This window comes from Chrysemys picta, unplaced genomic scaffold (assembly GCF_011386835.1).
Source record: "Chrysemys picta bellii isolate R12L10 unplaced genomic scaffold, ASM1138683v2 scaf267, whole genome shotgun sequence".
Taxonomy (NCBI): Eukaryota; Metazoa; Chordata; order Testudines; family Emydidae; genus Chrysemys; species Chrysemys picta.
In genome coordinates, this window is record NW_027052974.1 from 33,857 (window position 1) to 60,920 (window position 27,064).

The window sequence follows — 27,064 nt, forward strand, 5'->3', positions numbered from 1 at the left end:
CCTATCAGCACAACACTGAAATTGTTAAAGAGCCATTCAAGGGGTAATGAAGCCACTTAACAGGCATTTGCCAACCCCCAGGTATATATTCAAAAAGAACAGGAGTACTTGTTTCAGAGTAGCAGCCGAGTTAGTCTGTATCCGCAAAAAGAAGAACAGGAGTACTTGTGGCACCTTAGAGACTAACAAATTTATTAGAGCATAAGCTTTCGTGGACTACAGCCCACTTCTTCGGATGCATATAGAATGGAACATATATTGAGGAGATATATATACACACATACAGAGAGCATAAACAGGTGGGTGGCACCTGAGGCCTTGGCTACACTCGCGGATTCACAGCGCTGCAGCGGCAGCGCTGTGAAGCACGAGTGTAGTCGCGCCGCCAGCGCTGGGAGAGCTCTCTCGCAGCGCTGCAAGTACTCCACCTCTCCGAGGGGAATAGCTTGCAGCGCTGCGAGCGAGCGTGCAGCGCTGCAGGCACTGATTACACTGGCGCTTTACAGCACTGCACTTGCTGCGCTCGGGGGTGTGTGTGTTTTTTCACACCCCTGATCGCAGCAAGTGCAGCGCTGTGAATTGCCAGTGTAGCCAAGGCCTTAGAGACTAACAAATTTATTAGACCATAAGCTTTCGTGGACTACAGCCCACTTCTTCTGAAACCAGGTATATACTGTCAGTTTCTGAATGTACTGACAAAAACAGTTGTGCATGACGGTCATATTTACTCAGGACATGTCAGTCTACAGGATCTTAGTTTGAAATTTGCTTTCAAAATATTTCATTAGTGAGTTGGTGAAGATTATAAAATCACATCTCTAAAAAATCCTTGCATAGATTTTTAGATGCACAATCATCTTTAGCCTTAAATGCTTGGATCTTCAGACATATGATTTTTTAAATAAATCCTTCAAAAGACCTCCCTTATCTAAAATACACATGTTAATTACTATAGTAAAAAAACTTACTTCCAAAGTCTTCCAGTCCTTTCTGCTCATCCATTTCTCCCTTCACCCCTCTCCCCCAACCCCCACTGAAGAGAGCCCTTAAACGGACAACAGACCTTTGCTTCCAGATAGCTGGACGAAGAGTTTCCCCTTCTTTACTTCTGACTATCTTTTGATGAACTAGTTTTAAGCAAAATCAGTACCTTAGTAAGATATAAAATCCTTTGTTGTGCCTACAATCTTTGGAAACATATTTTTTAAAGTTGGTGAAATTTCATAAACGTGTATTGTTATGGAGATCACACACAGTAAATTAGTGTTCCCTTTTTCTAAAAGCAATGAACATTGTTATGAACAAACTAAACCTCTGTAACTGATAAACTGAAAATATTTTCTGTTTCAGTGAGTTAAATATGTAGTAATCTGGAATGATAACTTTATGAAGGTTTAGAGTACATTTAAAATATAAAATCAGCTTAGAAATACTGATTAAGAAAATGTAAAACAGAAAAGAGCTGCATCATGTATTCCATAATATTTAATGTTGTATTCAGAAAGACAGCTTACTCACCCGTACTACAAAGTTTTTGCAAATAAATGTCTGACAAACTTCAGGGCATATCAAAAAACCTGTGACTGACATTTTTTATTCCCAAGTTTAGTGCTTTTAATTAGGTACCTTCTGCATGTCCATTTCACGTGAGGGAGAAGATACAGGGATCTCCGTGGGGAACTGTGACTCTAAGCCACCGTGAGGCGGGACGGGCATCTTGTTATTCTTTCTGCTTTGTGCCTCCGCCCCCGCCGGGCTGCAAGCTCAGGCTGCCGTCAGGCATAGGGGCACCAGTTTAATAATAATGCATAGGGCCCCATAAATCCTAAGGATGGCCCTAGGGGGAGCCAAAAAGCGGTGCCCTGGCTTGGCAGGGAGGAACCGCCTTCCGGAGACACCAGAGAGCCAGAACGTCGGCTTGTGGGGGCAGCGAGCCCCCACCATGGAGGAGCCGGTGCGGCGCGGGGGGGAGGAGCCCTGCAAAGGTGGCAGCGCCGCTAGCGGGGAGCAGCCGTGCCCCTTGCCCCTCCTGCCCAGGTTGCGGAAAGGAGTCCCCCCGGGGGCGCCTGCAGCTGCAGCAGATGCATGCGGGCAGAGGCCCCCGTGCGCACCCCAGCTCCCCCCTCGCTGTGCTCGGGGTCTCCGGCTCCCGGGCATGTGAGCCACTGCCGGGGCGCGGAGCCCGGAGCCTGCTCTTGGAGTGGCAGCAATGGTGGCAGCTCACACTCCCGGGAGCCGCAAAGCCTGAGCGCAGCGAGGAAGGAGCCGGGGGACGCATGGGGTCCACTGCCCGCATGCATCGACTGCATGGAGCAACAGTGACACTTTGTGGCCACGCGGGGTAATGCACGAGCATTTCCTTAAGGAGCAACAGTGACACCATATGGCTATGCGGGGTAATGCACACAGCATTTCCTTCATGGAGCGACAGTGACACCATGTGGTCATGCGAGGTAATGCCCAGAGCATTTTCTGCAGCAAACAACAGTGACACTGTGTGGCCATGTGAGGTACTGCACAGGGCATTTCCCTCATGGAGCAACAGTGACACTGTGTGGCCACATGGGGTAATGCACACAGCATTTCCTTCATGGAGCAACACTGACACTATGTGGCCACCGAAGGTAATGCACAGAGCATTTCCTTCATGGAGCAACAGTGACACCATGTAGCCACGCGAGGTAATGCACAGAGCATTTTCTGCAGCGAACAACAGTGACACTGTGTGGCCCTGTGAGGTACTGCACAGGGCATTTCCTTCATGGAGCAACAGTGACACTGTGTGGCCACACGGGGTAATGCACAGAGCATTTCCTTCATGGAACAACAGTGACACTGTGTGGCCACACGGGGTAATGCACAGAGCATTTCCTTCATGGAACAACAGTGACACTGTGTGGCCACGCGAGGTAATGAACAGAGCATTTCCTGAATGGAGCAACAGTGACACCGTGTGGCCACCCAAGGTAATGCACAGAGCATTTCCTTCATGGAGCAACAGTGACACTGTGTGGCCACGTGGGGTAATGCACGAGCATTTCCTTCATGGAGCAACAGTGACACTGTGTGGCCACGTGGGGTAATGCACGAGCATTTCCTTAAGGAGAAACAGTGACACTGTGTGGCCACGTGTGGTAATGCACAGAGCATTTTCTACATGGAGCAACAGTGACACTGTGTGGCCACGCGGGGTAATGCACAGAGCATTTTCTACATGGAGCAACAGTGACACCGAGTGACCACGCGGGGTAATGCACAGAGCATTTCCTCAAGGAGCAACAGTGACACTGTGTGGCCACCGAAGGTAATGCACAAAGCATTTCCTTCATGGAGCAACAGTGACACCGTGTGGCCATCGAAGATAATGCAGAGAGCATTTCCTTCAAGGAGCAACAGTGACACCATGTGGTCATGCGAGGTAATGCCCAGAGCATTTTCTGCAGCGAACAACAGTGACACTGTGTGGCCATGTGAGGTACTGCACAGGGCATTTCCTTCATGGAGCAACAGTGACACTGTGTGGCCACATGGGGTAATGCAGAGAGCATTTCCTTCATGGAACAACAGTGACACTGTGTGGCCACGCGAGGTAATGAACAGAGCATTTCCTGAATGGAGCAACAGTGACACCGTGTGGCCACCCAAGGTAATGCACAGAGCATTTCCTTCATGGAGCAACAGGGACACTGTGTGGCCACGTGGGGTAATGCAGTGACCATTTCCTTAAGAAATAACAGTGACAGTGGGTGGCCACGTGGGGTAATGCACAAACCATTTTCTACATGGAGCAACAGTGACACTGTCTGGCCACGCGAGCTAAAGCACAGAGCATTTCCTTCATGGAGCAAGAGTGACACTGTGTGGCCATGCAGGGTAATGCACAGAGCATTTCCTTCATGGAACAACAGTGACACTGTGTGGCCACGCGAGGTAATGCACAGAGCATTTCCTGCATGGAGCAACAGTGACTCTGTGTGGCCACGCGAGGTAATGCACAGGGCATTTCCTTCATGGAACAACAGTGACACTGTGTGGCCACGTGAGGTAATGAACAGAGCATTTCCTTCATGGAACAACAGTGACAGTGTGTGGCCATGTGGGGTAATGCACGAGCATTTCCTTAAGGAGGAACAAGTATCAGGGGGTAGCCGTGTTAGTCTGTATCTACAAAAATAAAAAGGAGTCTGGTGGCACCTTAAAGACTAACAGATTTATTGGGGCATAAGCTTTCGTGGGTAAAAACCTCACTTCTTCAGATGCATAGAGTGAAAGTTACAGATGCAGGCATTATATACTGACACATGAAGAGCAGGGAGTTACTTCGCAAGTGGAGAACCAGTGTTGACAGGGCCAATTCAATCAGGGTGGATGTAGTCCACTCCCAATAACAGATGAGGAGGTGTCAATTCCAGGAGAGGAAAAGTTGTTTCTGTAATGAGCCAGCCACTCCAGTCCCTATTCAAGCCCAGATTAATGGTGTTAAATTTGCAAATGAATTTTAGTTCTGCTGTTTCTCTTTGAAGTCTGTTTCTGAAGTTTTTTTGTTCAATGATAGTGACTTTTAAATCTGTAATAGAATGACCAGGGAGACTGAAGTGTTCACTTACTGGCTTATGTATGTTACCATTCCTGATGTCCGATTTGTGTCCATTTATTCTTTTGCGGAGGGACTGTCCGGTTTGGCCAATGTACATGGCAGAGGGGCATTGCTGGCACATGATGGCATATATAACATTAGTGGATGTGCGGGTGAATGAGCCCTTGATGGTGTGGCTGATGTGGTTGGGTCCAAAACCCCAGAACCCCGACTAGGGGTATTCTATCTGCTACCCAACATCCATAAACCCGGAAACCCTGGATGCTCCATCATCTTAGGCATTGGCACTCTTACAGCAGGATTATCTGGCTATTTGGACTCTCTCCTCAGACCCTACGCTACCAGCACTCCCAGTTATCTTCGAGACACCACCGACTTCCTGAGGAAACTACAATGCATTGGTGTTCTTCCTGAAAACACCATCCTGGCCACCATGGATGTAGAAGCACTTTACACCAATATTCCACATGAGGATGGACTACAAGCTGTCAGGAACAGTATCCCTGATGAGGCCACAGCACGCCTGGTGGCTGAGCTTTGTGACTCTGTCCTCACCCACAACCACTTCAGATTTGGGGACAACTTATACCTTCAAGTCAGTGGCACTGCTATGGGTACCCGCATGGCCCCACAGTATGCCAACATTTTTATGGCTGACTTAGAACAACGCTTCCTCAGCTCTCGTCCCCTAGTGCCCCTCCTCTACTTGCGCTACATTGATGACATCTTCATCATATGGACCCACGGAAAGGAGGCCCTTGAAGAATTCCACCTGGACTTCAACAATTTCCACCCCACCATCAACCTCAGCCTGGACCAGTCCACACAAGAGATCCACTTCCTGGACACTACAGTGCAAATAAGTGATGGTCACATAAACACCACCCTATACTGACCGCCAACCTACTGACCGCTATACGTACCTACATGCCTTCAGCTTCCATCCAAGACACATCACATGATCCATTGTCTACAGCCAAGCCCTGAGATACAACCGAATTTGCTCCAACCCCTCAGACAGAGACAAACACCTACAAGATCTTTATCAAGCATTCGTAAAACTACAATACCCACCTGGGGAAGTGAGGAAACAGATTGACAGAGCAAGACGAGTACCCAGAAATCACCTACTACAGGACAGGCCCAACAAGGACAATAACAGAACACCACTGGCCATCACATACAGCCCTCAGCTAAAACCTCTCCAGCGCATTATCCACGATCTACAACCTATCCTGGAAAATGATCCCTCACTCTCACAGACCTTGGGAGGCAGGCCAGTCCTCGCTTACAGACAACCCCCCAACCTGAAGCAAATACTCACCAGCAACTACACACCACACCACAGAAACACCAACCCAGGAACCAATCCCTGTAGCAAACCTCGTTGCCTACTCTGTCCCCGTATCTACTCTGGCGACACCATCAGAGGACCCAACCACATCAGACACACCATCAAGGGCTCATTCACCCGCACATCCACTAATGTTATATATGCCATCATGTGCCAGCAATGCCCCTCTGCCATGTACATTGGCCAAACCGGACAGTCCCTCCGCAAAAGAATAAATGGACACAAATCGGACATCAGGAATGGTAACATACATAAGCCAGTAAGTGAACACTTCAATCTCCCTGGTCATTCTATTACAGATTTAAAGGTCACTATCATTGAACAAAAAAACTTCAGAAACAGACTTCAAAGAGAAACAGCAGAACTAAAATTCATTTGCAAATTTAACACCATTAATCGGGGCTTGAATAGGGACTGGGAGTGGCTGGCTCATTATAGAAGCAGCTTTACCTCTCCTGGAATTGACACTCCTCATCTGTTATTGGGAGTGGACTACATCCACCCTGATTGAATTGGCCCTGCCAACACTGGTTCTCCACTTGCAAAGTAAATCCCTGCTCTCCATGTGTCAGTATATAATGCCTGCATCTGTAACTTTCACTCTATGCATCTGAAGAAGTGAGGTTTTTACCCACGAAAGCTTATGCCCCAATAAATCTGTTAGTCTTTAAGGTGACACCAGACTCCTTGTTGTTTTTAAGGAGGAACAGTGACACTGTGTGGCCACCCGAGGTAATGCAGAGATCATTTCCTTCATGGACCAACAGTAACATTAGGTTGCCACGCGGGGTAATGCACAGAGCATTTTCTACATGGAGCAACAGTGACACTGTGTGGCCACGCAGGGTAATGCAGAGAGCATTTCCTTAAGGAGCAACAGTGACACTGTGTGGCCATGCGAGGTAATGCACAGAGCATTTCCATCATGGAGCAACAGTGACACCGTGTGGCCACACGGGGTAATGCACAGAGCATTTCCTTCAGGGAGCAACAGTGACACTGTGTGGCCATGCAGGGTAATGCACAGAGCATTTCCTTAAGGAGCAACAGTGACACTGGGTGGCTACACGGGGAAATGCACAGAGCATTTTCTGCACGGAGCAACAGTGACACCGTGTGGCTACGCGGGGTAATGCACAAAGCATTTCCTTCATCAGGGGTCTGGGGTGGAGGTGTGGATGAGGGGCTTGGGGTGTGGAGGGGGCTTAAGGCTGGAGGAGAGGGTTGGGATGCGGGGTTCAGGAGAGGGCTCAGAGCTGAGGCAGAGGCTTGGGATGCGGGGGGTGGGGGGAGAGTTCTGACTGGGGGTTCAGGCTCTAGGGTGGGGCCAGGCATGAGCAGTTTGGGGTGCAGGCAGGCTGCCCTAGGGCTGGTGCCGGAGGACTCCCCCCAGCAGGAGGGCCGACAGGGAGGGAGCATGGGGCTCCGGAGAAGGGCCCGCTCTCCCACTTGCCAGCAGCAGGGAGCTCCGGGCCTGGGGAGAGGCCCACAGCAGCCCTGCAAGCCCCAACTTGCTCCCCTCCCCAGTTCCCGCCCACCCCCTACCTCTCTCCTCTTCAGGTCCCTGCCGTATGGCCCTTTAGAGCTGCTGTACGGCTAGTTATAGCCAGCTGCGCGGCCGCGCAGCTTAGAGGGAATTTAGCGCACTTAGGCTCGATGGGAGCCGCCACTGGCTCGCGGGCCTTGCAATGCAGAACACTGATTTATTATCTGAATTATCGTAGCAAATGGCCCATGACCCCATTGTGCTAGGCGCTGTACGCAAAGGGAATAAAGAGACAGGCCCTGCCCCTGCTCTAGTCTATGCCATCTCTAACATTAACAACTCCTGGCTCATGTCCCACGTAAGAGACAGCCCCAAATCCCTGTCTTTGTATCTCCTCTGAACAACCCGGGAATAGCAACACCTGCTTCTCCAGCCCCATGATGCACCCAAACAACCCTGTAGTTCAGTTAACAGCACAGCTGCAGGGGCTGGGGGCGCTGCTCTCATAGGTGTTCCCCTTACCGTGCGCTCTGATGGGCTGGGAGCACAAAGCGCAGTTTGTATGGGAGCAGGGCAGCAGCAGCTGCTCCTGAGGACTTCCAATAAAAGTCATAAGAATGTAAAAATGGCCCTACCGGGTCAGACCCAAAGTCCATCTAGCCCAGTATCCTGTCTTCCCACAGTGGCCAGTGCCAGGTGCCCCAGAGGTAATAAACAGAACAGGGAATCATCAAGTGATCCATCCCCTGTCGCCCATTCCCAGCTTCTGGCAAACAGAGGCTAGGGACATCATCCCTGCCCCTCCTGGTTAATAGCCATTGATGCATTTATCCACCGTGAACTTATCTAGTTCGTTTTTGAACCCTGTTATAGTCTTGGCCTTCACAACATCCTCTGGCAAGGAGTTCCGCAGGTTGACTGTGCATTGTGTGAAGAAATACTTGTTTTTATTTGTTTTAAACCTGCTGCCTATTAATTTCATTTGGTGACCCCTAGTTCTTGTATTATGAGAAGTAGTAAACAACACTTCCTTATCTACTTTCTCTACACCAGTCATGATTTTATAGACCTCAATCATATCTCCCCTTAGCCGTCTCTTTTCCATGCTGAAAAGTCCCAGTCTTATTAATCTCTCCTCATACGGAAGCCGTTCCATACCCCTAATCATTTTTGTTGCCCTTTTCTGAATCTTTTCCAATTCCAATATATCTTTTTTTGAGATGGGGTGACCACATCTGCACACAGTATTCAAGATGTGGGCTTACCATGGATTTATATAGAGGCAACATGATATTTTCTACCCTATCTTTTAACCAGTTACCAATCCATAAGAGCACCTTCCCTCTTATCCCATGACAGCTTACTTTGCGTAAGAGCCTTTGGTGAGGGACCTTGTCAAAGGCTTTCTGAAAATCATAGTACACTATAGCCACTGGATCCTCTCGGTCCACGTCCTTGTTGACCCCATCAAAGAAGTCAACGTTCAGTGGTCCGGCGCTTCTCCCTGTTGTCTGCCTATGTCCCTGTCATAAACATACAACTAAGGGTAGCATAAAATCCCTCTTTACCCTGTAAAGGGTTAATTCCTCTTTTACCTGCCCTGTTCTCATTTGTGCCCCCTAAACTAGCACCCTGCTCTGCCACTGCCTGAATGTGCTGCAGAATGGGGGTCTCTTGCAGGGCAGACAACGCATTGCCTCTGCCCTGGTGCAATCTAGCCTAGCTGGGTCCTCCTCCTTCGCGGGGAAGGAGGACTGGTCATCAGGCTGAGCAGGGCTGACTTTGTCAGCTCCTTGGAGTTAGATGACTGGATTAAAGAGCACTAGATCAGCGTAATAAGTAGAAAAGCATATGCTTGTCCAAAAAGCCCCTGACAGATTGCAGCCTGCAGTGGTCTAAAGATGTATGGAGAAACTTGGCACCACATCAGCCAGTAAACCGATTGCCCACTGAGCTGAAAATACAGACGTATCAATTGCAAAACTGACTATGCAAAAACAGCAACAAAAGTCCGGTTTTTGATCAATACAACGCTGGCAACTGCACTGCCAAGGTCACCCACTGGGCCCAGAGTTGCAACTCCTTCTGTATTTTTATAGCACCTTTTATCCCCAAATGTGTTCCAACCGTACGCAAAGAGCAGCGCTGAAATGCAGCCACATCTGGGGGTCAGGGTGACAGCTGACCGGCTAAGTAGCAGATTGTAGAACAGGGAAGGCTGGGGGAAGGGATATTTCGCTAAGGACTTCCAAGGAAAACCCCATCCTCTTGCAGAAAAAAACATCTCTGGCAGGTCCTGCTACTCTAAGGACTTACCTGGAAGCCCCACACAGAATACTGTACGGTTTATGGAGCTCAGCTTCTCCAGCTATCTGAAGCCAATAGCAGGCTCACTGGAAATAGCTACAACACGGAGCTTAGAGGCCGTCATAAAGTGAAGGGCTGGGCCCATGCTGTCATTTACCAAAGAGTCCTGGAGAGTTCACACCAGGTGGTCCAGTCCCCAGAGCCATCCCCTCCTGCATTCCATGGCTCTCAGTATGGCAGTGAGGATCATATCCATACACAAGAGCCAGGCCCGGGTAAAGCAGCTAACTTTGGCAGGGCTGCTCAGAGGATTCAGGGGGCCTGGGGTATTCGGCGGCGGAGGGTCCCTGCCGCCGAAGACCCAGCACTTCGGCGTCAGGTCCCGGGGCGGAAGGACCCCCCGCCGCGAGTCTTCAGGGCACTTCGGCGGCGGGTCCCGGAGTGGAAGAAGCTTCGGGGGCCCCGAGTGAAGGACCCCGCTCCAGGGGCCCCGAAAAACTCTCATGGGGGCCCCTGCGGGACCTGGGGCAAATTGCCCCACTTGCCCCCCCTCCCCTCCCCCGGGCAGCCCTGAACTTTGGGCCCATTCCTGCTCCAGCTGGACTCAGCAGCAAAGCTCCAATTGCTTTCAATGGCAGCAGGATCAGACCCGGTGGATTCACCCCCCCCCCCCCCCCCCCCGGCTCAATCCTCCAGGTACAGCCTTTCTCCGCTGACATTCCTTAGCCAAAATCCGCTCCTGCCCATGTTTTTAGACTAGAAATGTCTCCTACAACAGCACTTTAATGTACACTAATGTAGGAAACTGCACTGCCTGGCTTCCTGCCCCTCAGTCATCTAGGCCCTAACATTCAGAGCTGAGCTACATTTCCAAATATATTGATTTCAGTTACAACACAGAATGCAAAGTGTACAGTACTCACTTTATATTACTTTTGATTACAAATATTTGCATTGTAAACAGATAAAAGAGGTGTTGGGCGGAAAAATCACTAAGGGGGCTGGTGCTGACGGGGCAGGATGTGTTGGGAGGGAAATGCCAGAGGTGGGTTTTGCTGATTGGACAGGAGGTGGTGGGCGGGGAAATCACTGAGGCAGCTCGTGCTGACAGGGTAGGAGGCGCAGGGCGGGAAAAGTCACTGAGGGGATTGGCGCTGACAGGGTAGGAGGGAAAGCCCAGAGGTGGGTTTCGCTGACTGGGTGGGAGGTGTTGGGCTAGAAAATCACTGAGGGGGCTGGTGCTGACTAGGTAGGAAGCGCTGGGCGGGAAAGCCCTGAGGTGGGTTTTGCTGATTGGGCAGAAGGTGCTGGGCAGGGAAATCACTGAGGCAGCTCGCGCTGACAGGGTATGAGGCACAGGGCGGGAAAAGTCACTGAGGGGATTGGCGCTGACTGGGTAGGAGGTGTTGGGAGGGAAATGCCAGAGGTGGGTTTTGCTGATTGGACAGGAGGTGGTGGGCGGGGAAATCACTGAGGCAGCTCGTGCTGACAGGGTAGGAGGCGCAGGGCGGGAAAAGTCACTGAGGGGATTGGCGCTGACAGGGTAGGAGGGAAAGCCCAGAGGTGGGTTTCGCTGACTGGGTGGGAGGTGTTGGGCTAGAAAATCACTGAGGGGATTGGCGCTGACTGGGTAGGAGGTGTTGGGAGGGAAAGCCCAGAGGTGGGTTTCGCTGACTGGGTGGGAGGTGTTGGGCTAGAAAATCACTGAGGGGGCTGGTGCTGACTAGGTAGGAAGCGCTGGGCGGGAAAGCCCTGAGGTGGGTTTTGCTGATTGGGCAGGAGGTGCTGTGCAGGAAAATCACTGAGGCAGCTCGTGCTGACAGGGTAGGAGGCGCAGGGCGGGAAAAGTCACTGAGGGGGTTGGCGCTGACTGGGTAGGAGGAGTTGGGAGGGAAAGCGCTGGATGGGAAAATCTTTCAGGGGCTGGCACTGACTGGGCAGGAGTGGGAAAATCACTGAGGTGGCTCGTGTTGAGTGGGTAGGAGGTGTTGGGAGAGAAAGCCCAGAGGTGGGTTTTGCTGACAGGGCAGGAGGTGTTGGGCAGAAAAATCACTGAGGCAGCTCCTATTGATTGGGCAGAAGGCGATGGGTCAAAAACCACGGAAGCCAACCTCAAGGACTGGGCAGGAGGTAACCCTGTAGATGATACCCTTACTGGAGAAGAGACATGGAAAGGAAAGGGGAACAGACTGCACTATTGATATTACAAAAAGTACTGGGTAGGAAACTCCTAAAGCAGCTTGCACTCACTAGACAAATACTCCTAGGGGGCAAAGGTGTGTGCAGGCTTGAGCTTACCAAGAAAAAGACGCTAAGCAGGAAACCTCAAGCAGTTTGTGCCGACTAGGAAGAAGGTGCTGAGTTCTCGTGAAAGCTCTCCTAACTTCTGAAACACACACGTGCTGAAAACTAGGAATTAGGGTAATTTCCATACGGGGAGATTACTTTGTAATCCTGATGTGTAATGAGCCACACCTAAACAAGGGGAATCTTTTAGAACCTGTGGCTGAGAGATTCCCCATCCCCCTACCCCATCAGAAGGATTGAGGTTCTGTTTCTATTAGTCACAGTAAATTCCCACAGAATGATTTCTACTTGGCTTTTTTGAGATTTGAAGTGAAATCTTACTTGGGACCTATCCCGGTCAGATGGAACATGGTGTGGCGAAGGGGCGGCTGTAAGGGGATGGCGGAGGCCGTGGAAAATTCGCCCCTTTTCTCAAAAAAGCCAAGAAATGGCCCAACCAAGCAAACGTCGCAAAGTCTGGAAATGAACAGGAGAGGTGGGGGTGACTGCCCTGTAATCAGGGTTCAGGTCGCTTTCCCTTTTCTCCTCTCTGCATCGGCCCTCTTCACGCCAAGGTCCAAAGTGAGCTCCCTCTAACTAGGGTGTGGGTCTTTCTCTGCCTTTCACAAGGTAACACTGCCATTTGGAAGATAGTTCTAGAAACCAGCCTCATGAGAGGGTTCAGGGTTTGTCCTACTAGCTGTCCCGTGCCCTCCTCACTCACGCACTCAGCCAAATCAAAGCCCGCGTCCTCTGCATCCACCTGGACCCGCCTTCTGCCGCAAGCCCTCCTGCGCTCTGAAAGAGATCGGTGCCGAAAAGTAGGAATTAGGGTAATTTCCGGCAGGGCCGAGTACCTTGCCAATGTCATCTGAATCTACCTTGTACACGTGCTCTCTACTGAGCCACACCTAACCCGCTTCACCTCTCTCTTTCTAGCAACTCAAAGGACAAAATGGACAAGACGACACAAGCACCAAAGAAACTGCAGGAAAAGGGAAGAAAAAGCCACGGCCAACGGCTGCACACACCGCACACACAGCACACACCGCACCCCTGTACCGAGGGATCGGGTTCGACACTTCTCCTCACAGGCTTAATCCCCCTTCAGGTGCCCGGTAAAAGGACCTCCCTGTAAACAAGGATCACGGTCCATTCCTTGCCAACCAAAATGCTTTATGGGTCCCTTCCACAGCTGAGGAGGAGCGAGCCCCCTTTAAAACGGGTTGAGGTCTCTGTGGGTTTGAGCTCCTTAGGACCTAGCCTTTAAAATGCCCCGGGCCGTTGACCTCTCCCTGTCAGAAGGGTGCAGGTCTCCCCTTTCTAACTCCTCTTGGGCCGTTGGCACTCGCTGGGCAACGAGACCACCCACTTCCGAGGGAACGGAGGTCTCTCCTTTACAGCGCTTTTCGCTCTGGCCCATTGAAGGCCCCTGGCTTAAGGACCACCCTGTAAGGAGGGTTTCGGTCTCCTTTGCCATGCAAATTAAGCCACAGGTCACTTTGACACGCCCGGCAAAATGACTGCCCTGTAACCAGGGTGTAAGGTCTTATACCTCTCACGCTTAAGCTAGGGGAGCCTTTCTGTGCCTGTGGCTTAGCGACTCCCCCCGACCCTCCACCACTTGTGAAGAGTTGAACTTCTGTTTCTCTTAGTCACAGTAAATTCCCACAGAATGATTTCTACTTGGCTTTTTTGAGATTTGAAGTGAAATCTTATTTGGGACCTATCCCGGTCAGATGGAACATGGTGTGGCAAAGGGGCGGCTGTAAGGGGATGGCGGAGGCCGTGGAAAATTCGCCCCTTTTCTCAAAAAAGCCAAGAAATGGCCCAACCAAGCAAACGTCACAAAGTCTGGAAATGAACAGGGGAGGTGGGGGGCTCCTTTCGGACCCTCACTTCCGTGTAATCCTTCCTCAAGTCCTTTTGCCCTGCCCAATTTACACCGCTCAACCAACCACAACTTTCCCCTTTGTTTTCTTGTGCACAAGAAAGAACACTGTCGGACTGACGAGCGTCAACTGTAGGGATTCGGACAGCTCCGTTAGTTGTGTCTGAATTCCAGGCCTTGTGTCTCTTTGGTGATAAAGAGAGGAGATTCCTCGGGCTACGTTGGAAGAGACTGAGGTGGCGGTCCTTTCTGAAATATGTTCATGTTGAGATGTTGTAGGTACATGCGGTGGTATTCAGAGCCGGCACGTGGGTGCACCTAACCCTACTAACAGGACCGCGTCACAAGTAAAAGGGGTCTTTTCTGGTAAAGGTAGGGGGCACAAAGTTGTCATTTTCTTGGTGGGGTAGGAGGTAAGTCGGGAACGATGTCGCTGAGGGACGGAGGATTGATTGGAAAGGGGACACTCAGCAGGATCCCTCCCTTACTTGTTCATTTCCAGATCTTTTCACATTCAGGACTCCCCCCACCCTCATTGTGTAACGGAGGTGTATTATATTAAAGAAAGGGTGACTGCCCTGTAATCAGGGTTCAGGTCACTTTCCCTTTTCTCCTCTCTGCATCGGCCCTCTTCACGCCAAGGTCCAAAGTGAGCTCCCTCTAACTAGGGTGTGGGTCTTTCCCTGCCTTTCACAAGGTAACACTGCCATTTGGAAGATAGTTCTAGAAACCAGCCTCTTGAGAGGGTTCAGGGTTTGCCCTACTAGCTGTCCCGTGCCCTCCTCACTCACGCACTCAGCCAAGTCAAAGCCCGCGTCCTCTGCATCCACCTGGACCCGCCTTCTGCCGCAAGCTCTCCTGCGCTCTGAAAGAGATCGGTGCCGAAAAGTAGGAATTAGGGTAATTTCCGGCAGGGCCGAGTACCTTGCCAATGTCATCTGAATCTACCTTGTACACGTGCTCTCTACTGAGCCACAGCTAACCCGCTTCACCTCTCTCTTTCTAGCAACTCAAAGGACAAAATGGACAAGAGGACACAAGCACCAAAGAAACTGCAGGAAAAGGGAAGAAAAAGCCACGGCCAACGGCTGCACACACCGCACACACAGCACACACCGCACCCCTGTACCGAGGGATCGGGTTCGACACTTCTCCTCACAGGCTTAATCCCCCTTCAGCTGCCCGGTAAAAGGACCTCCCTGTAAACAAGGATCACGGTCCATTCCTTGCCAACCAAAATGCTTTATGGGTCCCTTCCATAGCTGAGGAGGAGCGAGCCCCCTTTAAAACGGGTTGAGGTCTCTGTGGGTTTGAGCTCCTTAGGACCTAGCCTTTAAAATGCCGTTTGGGCCATTGACCTCTCCCTGTCAGAAGGGTGCAGGTCTCCCCTTTCTAACTCCTCTTGGTCCGTTGGCACTCGCTGGACAACGAGACCACCCACTTCCGAGGGAACGGAGGTCTCTCCTTTACAGCGCTTTTCGCTCTGGCCCATTGGAAGGCCCCTGGCTTAAGGACCACCCTGTAAGGAGGGTTTCGGTCTCCTTTGCCATGCAAATTAACAGGTCACTTTGACACGCCCGGCAAAATGACTGCCCTGTAACCAGGGTGTAAGGTCTTATACCTCTCACGCTTAAGCTAGGGGAGCCTTTCTGTGCCTGTGGCTTAGCGACTCCCCCCGACCCTCCACCACTTGAGAAGAGTTGAACTTCTGTTTCTCTTAGTCACAGTAAATTCCCACAGAATGATTTCTACTTGGCTTTTTTGAGATTTGAAGTGAAATCTTATTTGGGACCTATCCCGGTCAGATGGAACATGGTGTGGCGAAGGGGCGGCTGTAAGGGGATGGTGGAGGCCGTGGAAAATTCGCCCCTTTTCTCAAAAAAGCCAAGCAATGGCCCAAACAAGCAAACATCACAAAGTCTGGAAATGAACAGGGGAGGTGGGGGGCTCCTTTCGGACCCTCACTTCCGTGTAATCCTTCCTCAAGTCCTTTTGCCCTGCCCAATTTACACCGCTCAACCAACCACAACTTTCACCCTTTGTTTTCTTGTGCACAAGAAAGAACGCTGTCAGACTGACGAGCGTCAACTGTAGGGATTCGGACAGCTCCGTTAGTTGTGTCCGAATTCCTGGCCTTGTGTCTCTTTGGTGATAAAGAGAGGAGATTCCTCGGGCTACGTTGGAAGAGATTGAGGTGGCGGTCCTTTCTGAAATGTGTTCATGTTGAGATGTTGTAGGTAGATGCGGTGGTATTCAGAGCCGGCACGTGGGTGCACCTAACCCTACTAACAGGACCGCGTCACAAGTAAAAGGGGTCTTTTCTGGTAAAGGTAGGGGGCACAAAGTTGTCATTTCTTGGTGGGGTAGGAGGTAAGTCGGGAAGGGTGTCGCTGAGGGACGGAGGATTGATTGGAAAGGGGACACTCAGCAGGATCCCTCCCTTACCTGTTCATTTCCAGATCTTTTCACATTCAGGACTCCCCCACCCTCATTGTGTAAAGGAGGTGTATTATATTAAAGAAAGGGTGACTGCCCTGTAATCAGGGTTCAGGTCGCTTTCCCTTTTCTCCTCTCTGCATCGGCCCTCTTCACGCCAAGGTCCAAAGTGAGCTCCCTCTAACTAGGGTGTGGGTCTTTCCCTGCCTTTCACAAGGTAACACTGCCATTTGGAAGATAGTTCTAGAAACCAGCCTCTTGAGAGGGTTCAGGGTTTGCCCTACTAGCTGTCCCGTGCCCTCCTCACTCACGCACTCAGCCAAGTCAAAGCCCGCGTCCTCTGCATCCACCTGGACCCGCCTTCTGCCGCAAGCTCTCCTGCGCTCTGAAAGAGATCGGTGCCGAAAAGTAGGCATTAGGGTAATTTCCGGCAGGGCCTAGTACCTTGCCAATGTCATCTGAATCTACCTTGTACACGTGCTCTCTACTGAGCCACAGCTAACCCGCTTCACCTCCCTCTTTCTAGCAACTCAAAGGACAAAATGGACAAGACGACACAAGCACCAAAGAAACTGCAGGAAAAGGGAAGAAAAAGCCATGGCCAACGGCTGCACACACAGCACACACCGCACCCCTGTACCGAGGGATTGGGTTCGACACTTCTCCTCACAGGCTTAATCCCCCTTCAGCTGCCCGGTAAAAGGACCTCCCTGTAAACAAGGATCACGGTCCATTCCTTGCCAACCAAAATGCTTTATGGGTCCCTTCCATAGCTGAGGAGGAGCGAGCCCCCTTTAAAACGGGTTGAGGTCTCTGTGGGTTTCAGCTCCTTAGGACCTAGACTTTAAAATGCCCCGGGCCGTTGACCTCTCCCTGTCAGAAGGGTGCAGGTCTCCCCTTTCTAACTCCTCTTGGGCCGTTGGCACTCGCTGGGCAACGAGACCACCCACTTCCGAGGGAACGGAGGTCTCTCCTTTACAGCGCTTTTCGCTCTGGCCCATTGGAAGGCCCCTGGCTTAAGGACCACCCTGTAAGGAGGGTTTCGGTCTCCTTTGCCATGCAAATTAACAGGTCACTTTGACACGCCCGGCAAAATGACTGCCCTGTAACCAGGGTGTAAGGTCTTATACCTCTCACGCTTAAGCTAGGGGAGCCTTTCTGTGCCTGTGGCTTAGCGACTCCCCCCGACCCTCCACCACTTGAGAAGAGTTGAACTTCTGTTTCTCTTAGTCACAGTAAATTCCTACAGAATGATTTCTACTTGGCTTTTTTGAGATTTGAAGTGAAATCTTATTTGGGACCTATCCCGGTCAGATGGAACATGGTGTGGCGAAGGGGCGGCTGTAGGGATGGCGGAGGCCGTGGAAAATTCGCCCCTTTTCTCAAAAAAGCCAAGAAATGGCCCAGCCAAGCAAACGTCACAAAGTCTGGAAATGAACAGGGGAGGTGGGGGGCTCCTTTCGGACCCTCACTTCCGTGTAATCCTTCCTCAAGTCCTTTTCCCCTGCCCAATTTACACCGCTCAACCAACCACAACTTTCCCCTTTGTTTTCTTGTGCACAAGAAAGAACGCTGTCGGACTGACGAGCGTCAACTGTAGGGATTCGGACAGCTCCGTTAGTTGTGTCCGAATTCCTGGCCTTGTGTCTCTTTGGTGATAAAGAGAGGAGATTCCTCGGGCTACGTTGGAAGAGATTGAGGTGGCGGTCCTTTCTGAAATGTGTTCATGTTGAGATGTTGTAGGTAGATGCGGTGGTATTCAGAGCCGGCACGTGGGTGCACCTAACCCTACTAACAGGACTGCGTCACAAGTAAAAGGGGTCTTTTCTGGTAAAGGTAGGGGGCACAAAGTTGTCATTTTCTTGGTGGGTTAGGAGGTAAGTCGGGAAGGGTGTCGTTGAGGGACTGAGGATTGATTGGAAAGGGGACACTCAGCAGGATCCCTCCCTTACCTGTTCATTTCCAGATCTTTTCACATTCAGGACTCCCCCACCCTCATTGTGTAACGGAGGTGTATTATATTAAAGAAAGGGTGACTGCCCTGTAATCAGGGTTCAGGTCGCTTTCCCTTTTCTCCTCTCTGCATCGGCCCTCTTCACGCCAAGGTCCAAAGTGAGCTCCCTCTAACTAGGGTGTGGGTCTTTCCCTGCCTTTCACAAGGTAACACTGCCATTTGGAAGATAGTTCTAGAAACCAGCCTCTTGAGAGGGTTCAGGGTTTGCCCTACTAGCTGTCCCGTGCCCTCCTCACTCACGCACTCAGCCAAGTCAAAGCCCGCGTCCTCTGCATCCACCTGGACCCGCCTTCTGCCGCAAGCTCTCCTGCGCTCTGAAAGAGATCGGTGCCGAAAAGTAGGCATTAGGGTAATTTCCGGCAGGGCCGAGTACCTTGCCAATGTCATCTGAATCTACCTTGTACACGTGCTCTCTACTGAGCCACAGCTAACCCGCTTCACCTCTCTCTTTCTAGCAACTCAAAGGACAAAATGGACAAGACGACACAAGCACCAAAGAAACTGCAGGAAAAGGGAAGAAAAAGCCACGGCCAACGGCTGCACACACCGCACACACAGCACACACCGCACCCCTGTACCGAGGGATCGGGTTCGACACTTCTCCTCACAGGCTTAATCCCCCTTCAGCTGCCCGGTAAAAGGACCTCCCTGTAAACAAGGATCACGGTCCATTCCTTGCTAACCAAAATGCTTTATGGGTCCCTTCCATAGCTGAGGCGGAGCGAACCCCCTTTAAAAAGGGTTGAGGTCTCTGTGGGTTTGAGCTCCTTAGGACCTAGCCTTTAAAATGCCCCGGGCCGTTGACCTCTCCCTGTCAGAAGGGTGCAGGTCTCCCCTTTCTAACTCCTCTTGGGCTGTTGGCACTCGCTGGGCAACGAGACCACCCACTTCCGAGGGAACGGAGGTCTCTCCTTTACAGCGCTTTTCGCTCTGGCCCATTGGAAGGCCCCTGGCTTAAGGACCACCCTGTAAGGAGGGTTTCGGTCTCCTTTGCCATGCAAATTAAGCCACAGGTCACTTTGACACGCCCGGCAAAATGACTGCCCTGTAACCAGGGTGTAAGGTCTTATACCTCTCACGCTTAAGCTAGGGGAGCCTTTCTGTGCCTGTGGCTTAGCGACTCCCCCCGACCCTCCACCACTTGAGAAGAGTTGAACTTCTGTTTCTCTTAGTCACAGTAAATTCCCACAGAATGATTTCTACTTGGCTTTTTTGAGATTTGAAGTGAAATCTTATTTGGGACCTATCCCGGTCAGATGGAACATGGTGTGGCGAAGGGGCGGCTGTAAGGGGATGGAGGAGGCCGTGGAAAATTCGCCCCTTTTCTCAAAAAAGCTAAGAAATGGCACAACCAAGCAAACGTCACAAAGTCTGGAAATGAACAGGGGAGGTGGGGGGCTCCTTTCGGACCCTCACTTCCGTGTAATCCTTCCTCAAGTCCTTTTGCCCTGCCCAATTTACACCGCTCAACCAACCACAACTTTCCCCTTTGTTTTCTTGTGCACAAGAAAGAACGCTGTCGGACTGACGAGCGTTAACTGTAGGGATTCGGACAGCTCCGTTTGTTGTGTCCGAATTCCTGGCCTTGTGTCTCTTTGGTGATAAAGAGAGGAGTTTCCTCGGGCTACGTTGGAAGAGACTGAGGTGGCGGTCCTTTCTGAAATGTGTTCATGTTGAGATGTTGTAGGTAGATGCGGTGGTATCAGAGCCGGCAGGTGGGTGCACCTAACCCTATTAACAGGACCACGTCACAAGTAAAAGGGGTCTTTTCTGGTAAAGGTAGGGGGCACAAAGTTGTCATTTTCTTGGTGGGGTAGGAGGTAAGTCGGGAAGGGTGTCGCTGAGGGAAGGAGGATTGATTGGAAAGGGGACACTCAGCAGGATCCCTCCCTTACCTGTTCATTTCCAGATCTTTTCACATTCAGGACTCCCCCACCCTCATTGTGTAACGGAGGTGTATTATATTAAAGAAAGGGTGACTGCCCTGTAATCAGGGTTCAGGTCGCTTTCCCTTTTCTCCTCTCTGCATCGGCCCTCTTCACGCCAAGGTCCAAAGTGAGCTCCCTCTAACTAGGGTGTGGGTCTTTCCCTGCCTTTCACAAGGTAACACTGCCATTTGGAAGATAGTTCTAGAAACCAGCCTCTTGAGAGGGTTCAGGGTTTGCCCTACTAGCTGTCCCGTGCCCTCCTCACTCACGCACTCAGCCAAGTCAAAGCCCGCGTCCTCTGCATCCACCTGGACCCGCCTTCTGCCGCAAGCTCTCCTGCGCTCTGAAAGAGATCGGTGCCGAAAAGTAGGAATTAGGGTAATTTCCGGCAGGGCCGAGTACCTTGCCAATGTCATCTGAATCTACCTTGTACACGTGCTCTCTACTGAGCCACAGCTAACCCGCTTCACCTCTCTCTTTCTAGCAACTCAAAGGACAAAATGGACAAGACGACACAAGCACCAAAGAAACTGCAGGAAAAGGGAAGAAAAAGCCACGGCCAACGGCTGCACACACAGCACACACCGCACCCCTGTACCGAGGGATCGGGTTCGACACTTCTCCTCACAGGCTTAATCCCCCTTCAGCTGCCCGGTAAAAGGACCTCCCTGTAAACAAGGATCACGGTCCATTCCTTGCCAACCAAAATGCTTTATGGGTCCCTTCCATAGCTGAGGAGGAGCGAGCCCCCTTTAAAACGGGTTGAGGTCTCTGTGAGTTTCAGCTCCTTAGGACCTAGCCTTTAAAATGCCCCGGGCCGTTGACCTCTCCCTGTCAGAAGGGTGCAGGTCTCCCCTTTCTAACTCCTCTTGGGCCGTTGGCACTCGCTGGGCAACGAGACCACCCACTTCCGAGGGAACGGAGGTCTCTCCTTTACAGCGCTTTTCGCTCTGGCCCATTGGAAGGCCCCTGGCTTAAGGACCACCCTGTAAGGAGGGTTTCGGTCGCCTTTGCCATGCAAATTAAGCCACAGGTCACTTTGACACGCCCGGCAAAATGACTGCCCTGTAACCAGCGTGTAAGGTCTTATACCTCTCACGCTTAAGCTAGGGGTGCCTTTCTGTGCCTGTGGCTTAGCGACTCCCCCCGACCCTCCACCACTTGAGAAGAGTTGAACTTCTGTTTCTCTTAGTCACAGTAAATTCCCACAGAATGATTTCTACTTGGCTTTTTTGAGATTTGAAGTGAAATCTTATTTGGGACCTATCCCGGTCAGATGGAACATGGTGTGGCGAAGGGGCGGCTGTAAGGGGATGGCGGAGGCCGTGGAAAATTCGCCCCTTTTCTCAAAAAAGCCAAGAAATGGCCCAACCAAGCAAACGTCACAAAGTCTGGAAATGAACAGGGGAGGTGGGGGGCTCCTTTCGGACCCTCACTTCCGTGTAATCCTTCCTCAAGTCCTTTTGCCCTGCCCAATTTACACCGCTCAACCAACCACAACTTTCCCCTTTGTTTTCTTGTGCACAAGAAAGAACGCTGTCGGACTGACGAGCGTTAACTGTAGGGATTCGGACAGCTCCGTTTGTTGTGTCCGAATTCCGGGCCTTGTGTCTCTTTGGTGATAAAGAGAGGAGATTCCTCGGGCTACGTTGGAAGAGATTGAGGTGGCGGTCCTTTCTGAAATGTGTTCATGTTGAGATGTTGTAGGTAGATGCGGTGGTATTCAGAGCTGGCACGTGGGTGCACCTAACCCTACTAACAGGACCGCGTCACAAGTAAAAGGGGTCTTTTCTGGTAAAGGTAGGGGGCACAAAGTTGTCATTTTCTTGGTGGGGTAGGAGGTAAGTCGGGAAGGGTGTCGCTGAGGGACTGAGGATTGATTGGAAAGGGGACACTCAGCAGGATCCCTCCCTTACCTGTTCATTTCCAGATCTTTTCACATTCAGGACTCCCCCCACCCTCATTGTGTAACGGAGGTGTATTATATTAAAGAAAGGGTGACTGCCCTGTAATCAGGGTTCAGGTCGCTTTCCCTTTTCTCCTCTCTGCATCGGCCCTCTTCACGCCAAGGTCCAAAGTGAGCTCCCTCTAACTAGGGTGTGGGTCTTTCCCTGCCTTTCACAAGGTAACACTGCCATTTGGAAGATAGTTCTAGAAACCAGCCTCTTGAGAGGGTTCAGGGTTTGCCCTACTAGCTGTCCCGTGCCCTCCTCACTCACGCACTCAGCCAAGTCAAAGCCCGCGTCCTCTGCATCCACCTGGACCCGCCTTCTGCCGCAAGCTCTCCTGCGCTCTGAAAGAGATCGGTGCCGAAAAGTAGGCATTAGGGTAATTTCCGGCAGGGCCTAGTACCTTGCCAATGTCATCTGAATCTACCTTGTACACGTGCTCTCTACTGAGCCACAGCTAACCCGCTTCACCTCCCTCTTTCTAGCAACTCAAAGGACAAAATGGACAAGACGACACAAGCACCAAAGAAACTGCAGGAAAAGGGAAGAAAAAGCCATGGCCAACGGCTGCACACACAGCACACACCGCACCCCTGTACCGAGGGATTGGGTTCGACACTTCTCCTCACAGGCTTAATCCCCCTTCAGCTGCCCGGTAAAAGGACCTCCCTGTAAACAAGGATCACGGTCCATTCCTTGCCAACCAAAATGCTTTATGGGTCCCTTCCATAGCTGAGGAGGAGCGAGCCCCCTTTAAAACGGGTTGAGGTCTCTGTGGGTTTCAGCTCCTTAGGACCTAGACTTTAAAATGCCCCGGGCCGTTGACCTCTCCCTGTCAGAAGGGTGCAGGTCTCCCCTTTCTAACTCCTCTTGGGCCGTTGGCACTCGCTGGGCAACGAGACCACCCACTTCCGAGGGAACGGAGGTCTCTCCTTTACAGCGCTTTTCGCTCTGGCCCATTGGAAGGCCCCTGGCTTAAGGACCACCCTGTAAGGAGGGTTTCGGTCTCCTTTGCCATGCAAATTAACAGGTCACTTTGACACGCCCGGCAAAATGACTGCCCTGTAACCAGGGTGTAAGGTCTTATACCTCTCACGCTTAAGCTAGGGGAGCCTTTCTGTGCCTGTGGCTTAGCGACTCCCCCCGACCCTCCACCACTTGAGAAGAGTTGAACTTCTGTTTCTCTTAGTCACAGTAAATTCCTACAGAATGATTTCTACTTGGCTTTTTTGAGATTTGAAGTGAAATCTTATTTGGGACCTATCCCGGTCAGATGGAACATGGTGTGGCGAAGGGGCGGCTGTAAGGGGATGGCGGAGGCCGTGGAAAATTCGCCCCTTTTCTCAAAAAAGCCAAGAAATGGCCCAGCCAAGCAAACGTCACAAAGTCTGGAAATGAACAGGGGAGGTGGGGGGCTCCTTTCGGACCCTCACTTCCGTGTAATCCTTCCTCAAGTCCTTTTGCCCTGCCCAATTTACACCGCTCAACCAACCACAACTTTCACCCTTTGTTTTCTTGTGCACAAGAAAGAACGCTGTCGGACTGACGAGCGTCAACTGTAGGGATTCGGACAGCTCCGTTAGTTGTGTCCGAATTCCTGGCCTTGTGTCTCTTTGGTGATAAAGAGAGGAGATTCCTCGGGCTACGTTGGAAGAGATTGAGGTGGCGGTCCTTTCTGAAATGTGTTCATGTTGAGATGTTGTAGGTAGATGCGGTGGTATTCAGAGCCGGCACGTGGGTGCACCTAACCCTACTAACAGGACTGCGTCACAAGTAAAAGGGGTCTTTTCTGGTAAAGGTAGGGGGCACAAAGTTGTCATTTTCTTGGTGGGTTAGGAGGTAAGTCGGGAAGGGTGTCGTTGAGGGACTGAGGATTGATTGGAAAGGGGACACTCAGCAGGATCCCTCCCTTACCTGTTCATTTCCAGATCTTTTCACATTCAGGACTCCCCCACCCTCATTGTGTAACGGAGGTGTATTATATTAAAGAAAGGGTGACTGCCCTGTAATCAGGGTTCAGGTCGCTTTCCCTTTTCTCCTCTCTGCATCGGCCCTCTTCACGCCAAGGTCCAAAGTGAGCTCCCTCTAACTAGGGTGTGGGTCTTTCCCTGCCTTTCACAAGGTAACACTGCCATTTGGAAGATAGTTCTAGAAACCAGCCTCTTGAGAGGGTTCAGGGTTTGCCCTACTAGCTGTCCCGTGCCCTCCTCACTCACGCACTCAGCCAAGTCAAAGCCCGCGTCCTCTGCATCCACCTGGACCCGCCTTCTGCCGCAAGCTCTCCTGCGCTCTGAAAGAGATCGGTGCCGAAAAGTAGGCATTAGGGTAATTTCCGGCAGGGCCGAGTACCTTGCCAATGTCATCTGAATCTACCTTGTACACGTGCTCTCTACTGAGCCACAGCTAACCCGCTTCACCTCTCTCTTTCTAGCAACTCAAAGGACAAAATGGACAAGACGACACAAGCACCAAAGAAACTGCAGGAAAAGGGAAGAAAAAGCCACGGCCAACGGCTGCACACACCGCACACACAGCACACACCGCACCCCTGTACCGAGGGATCGGGTTCGACACTTCTCCTCACAGGCTTAATCCCCCTTCAGCTGCCCGGTAAAAGGACCTCCCTGTAAACAAGGATCACGGTCCATTCCTTGCTAACCAAAATGCTTTATGGGTCCCTTCCATAGCTGAGGCGGAGCGAACCCCCTTTAAAAAGGGTTGAGGTCTCTGTGGGTTTGAGCTCCTTAGGACCTAGCCTTTAAAATGCCCCGGGCCGTTGACCTCTCCCTGTCAGAAGGGTGCAGGTCTCCCCTTTCTAACTCCTCTTGGGCTGTTGGCACTCGCTGGGCAACGAGACCACCCACTTCCGAGGGAACGGAGGTCTCTCCTTTACAGCGCTTTTCGCTCTGGCCCATTGGAAGGCCCCTGGCTTAAGGACCACCCTGTAAGGAGGGTTTCGGTCTCCTTTGCCATGCAAATTAAGCCACAGGTCACTTTGACACGCCCGGCAAAATGACTGCCCTGTAACCAGGGTGTAAGGTCTTATACCTCTCACGCTTAAGCTAGGGGAGCCTTTCTGTGCCTGTGGCTTAGCGACTCCCCCCGACCCTCCACCACTTGAGAAGAGTTGAACTTCTGTTTCTCTTAGTCACAGTAAATTCCCACAGAATGATTTCTACTTGGCTTTTTTGAGATTTGAAGTGAAATCTTATTTGGGACCTATCCCGGTCAGATGGAACATGGTGTGGCGAAGGGGCGGCTGTAAGGGGATGGAGGAGGCCGTGGAAAATTCGCCCCTTTTCTCAAAAAAGCTAAGAAATGGCACAACCAAGCAAACGTCACAAAGTCTGGAAATGAACAGGGGAGGTGGGGGGCTCCTTTCGGACCCTCACTTCCGTGTAATCCTTCCTCAAGTCCTTTTGCCCTGCCCAATTTACACCGCTCAACCAACCACAACTTTCCCCTTTGTTTTCTTGTGCACAAGAAAGAACGCTGTCGGACTGACGAGCGTTAACTGTAGGGATTCGGACAGCTCCGTTTGTTGTGTCCGAATTCCTGGCCTTGTGTCTCTTTGGTGATAAAGAGAGGAGTTTCCTCGGGCTACGTTGGAAGAGACTGAGGTGGCGGTCCTTTCTGAAATGTGTTCATGTTGAGATGTTGTAGGTAGATGCGGTGGTATCAGAGCCGGCAGGTGGGTGCACCTAACCCTATTAACAGGACCACGTCACAAGTAAAAGGGGTCTTTTCTGGTAAAGGTAGGGGGCACAAAGTTGTCATTTTCTTGGTGGGGTAGGAGGTAAGTCGGGAAGGGTGTCGCTGAGGGAAGGAGGATTGATTGGAAAGGGGACACTCAGCAGGATCCCTCCCTTACCTGTTCATTTCCAGATCTTTTCACATTCAGGACTCCCCCACCCTCATTGTGTAACGGAGGTGTATTATATTAAAGAAAGGGTGACTGCCCTGTAATCAGGGTTCAGGTCGCTTTCCCTTTTCTCCTCTCTGCATCGGCCCTCTTCACGCCAAGGTCCAAAGTGAGCTCCCTCTAACTAGGGTGTGGGTCTTTCCCTGCCTTTCACAAGGTAACACTGCCATTTGGAAGATAGTTCTAGAAACCAGCCTCTTGAGAGGGTTCAGGGTTTGCCCTACTAGCTGTCCCGTGCCCTCCTCACTCACGCACTCAGCCAAGTCAAAGCCCGCGTCCTCTGCATCCACCTGGACCCGCCTTCTGCCGCAAGCTCTCCTGCGCTCTGAAAGAGATCGGTGCCGAAAAGTAGGAATTAGGGTAATTTCCGGCAGGGCCGAGTACCTTGCCAATGTCATCTGAATCTACCTTGTACACGTGCTCTCTACTGAGCCACAGCTAACCCGCTTCACCTCTCTCTTTCTAGCAACTCAAAGGACAAAATGGACAAGACGACACAAGCACCAAAGAAACTGCAGGAAAAGGGAAGAAAAAGCCACGGCCAACGGCTGCACACACAGCACACACCGCACCCCTGTACCGAGGGATCGGGTTCGACACTTCTCCTCACAGGCTTAATCCCCCTTCAGCTGCCCGGTAAAAGGACCTCCCTGTAAACAAGGATCACGGTCCATTCCTTGCCAACCAAAATGCTTTATGGGTCCCTTCCATAGCTGAGGAGGAGCGAGCCCCCTTTAAAACGGGTTGAGGTCTCTGTGAGTTTCAGCTCCTTAGGACCTAGCCTTTAAAATGCCCCGGGCCGTTGACCTCTCCCTGTCAGAAGGGTGCAGGTCTCCCCTTTCTAACTCCTCTTGGGCCGTTGGCACTCGCTGGGCAACGAGACCACCCACTTCC

General features: G+C 51.4%; 1 protein-coding gene across 49 annotated transcripts in view; it reads right to left on the reverse strand.

Moving 5' to 3' along the window:
- The window catches only part of LOC135978446 (uncharacterized), a 57,969-nt gene that overhangs the window by 9,380 nt on the left and 21,525 nt on the right, over window positions 1-27,064 (reverse strand). For 16 of the 49 annotated variants that reach the window (XR_010595823.1, XR_010595821.1, XR_010595841.1 and 13 more), the window contains exon 5: window positions 12,373-12,828. The exons of 8 other annotated variants lie outside the window; for them this stretch is intronic. Coding sequence is in view for 2 of the 41 variants with exons in the window: in XM_065579394.1 (XP_065435466.1) it covers window positions 14,713-14,859 (147 nt within the window). In the remaining 39 variants the exon portion in view is untranslated. Of the gene's footprint in view, window positions 1-8,801; window positions 8,961-12,042; window positions 12,220-12,372; window positions 12,829-14,712; window positions 15,871-27,064 lie in introns of those variants that run through there. 25 more of the 49 variants (XR_010595826.1, XR_010595819.1, XR_010595850.1 and 22 more) reach the window with 15 other exon arrangements.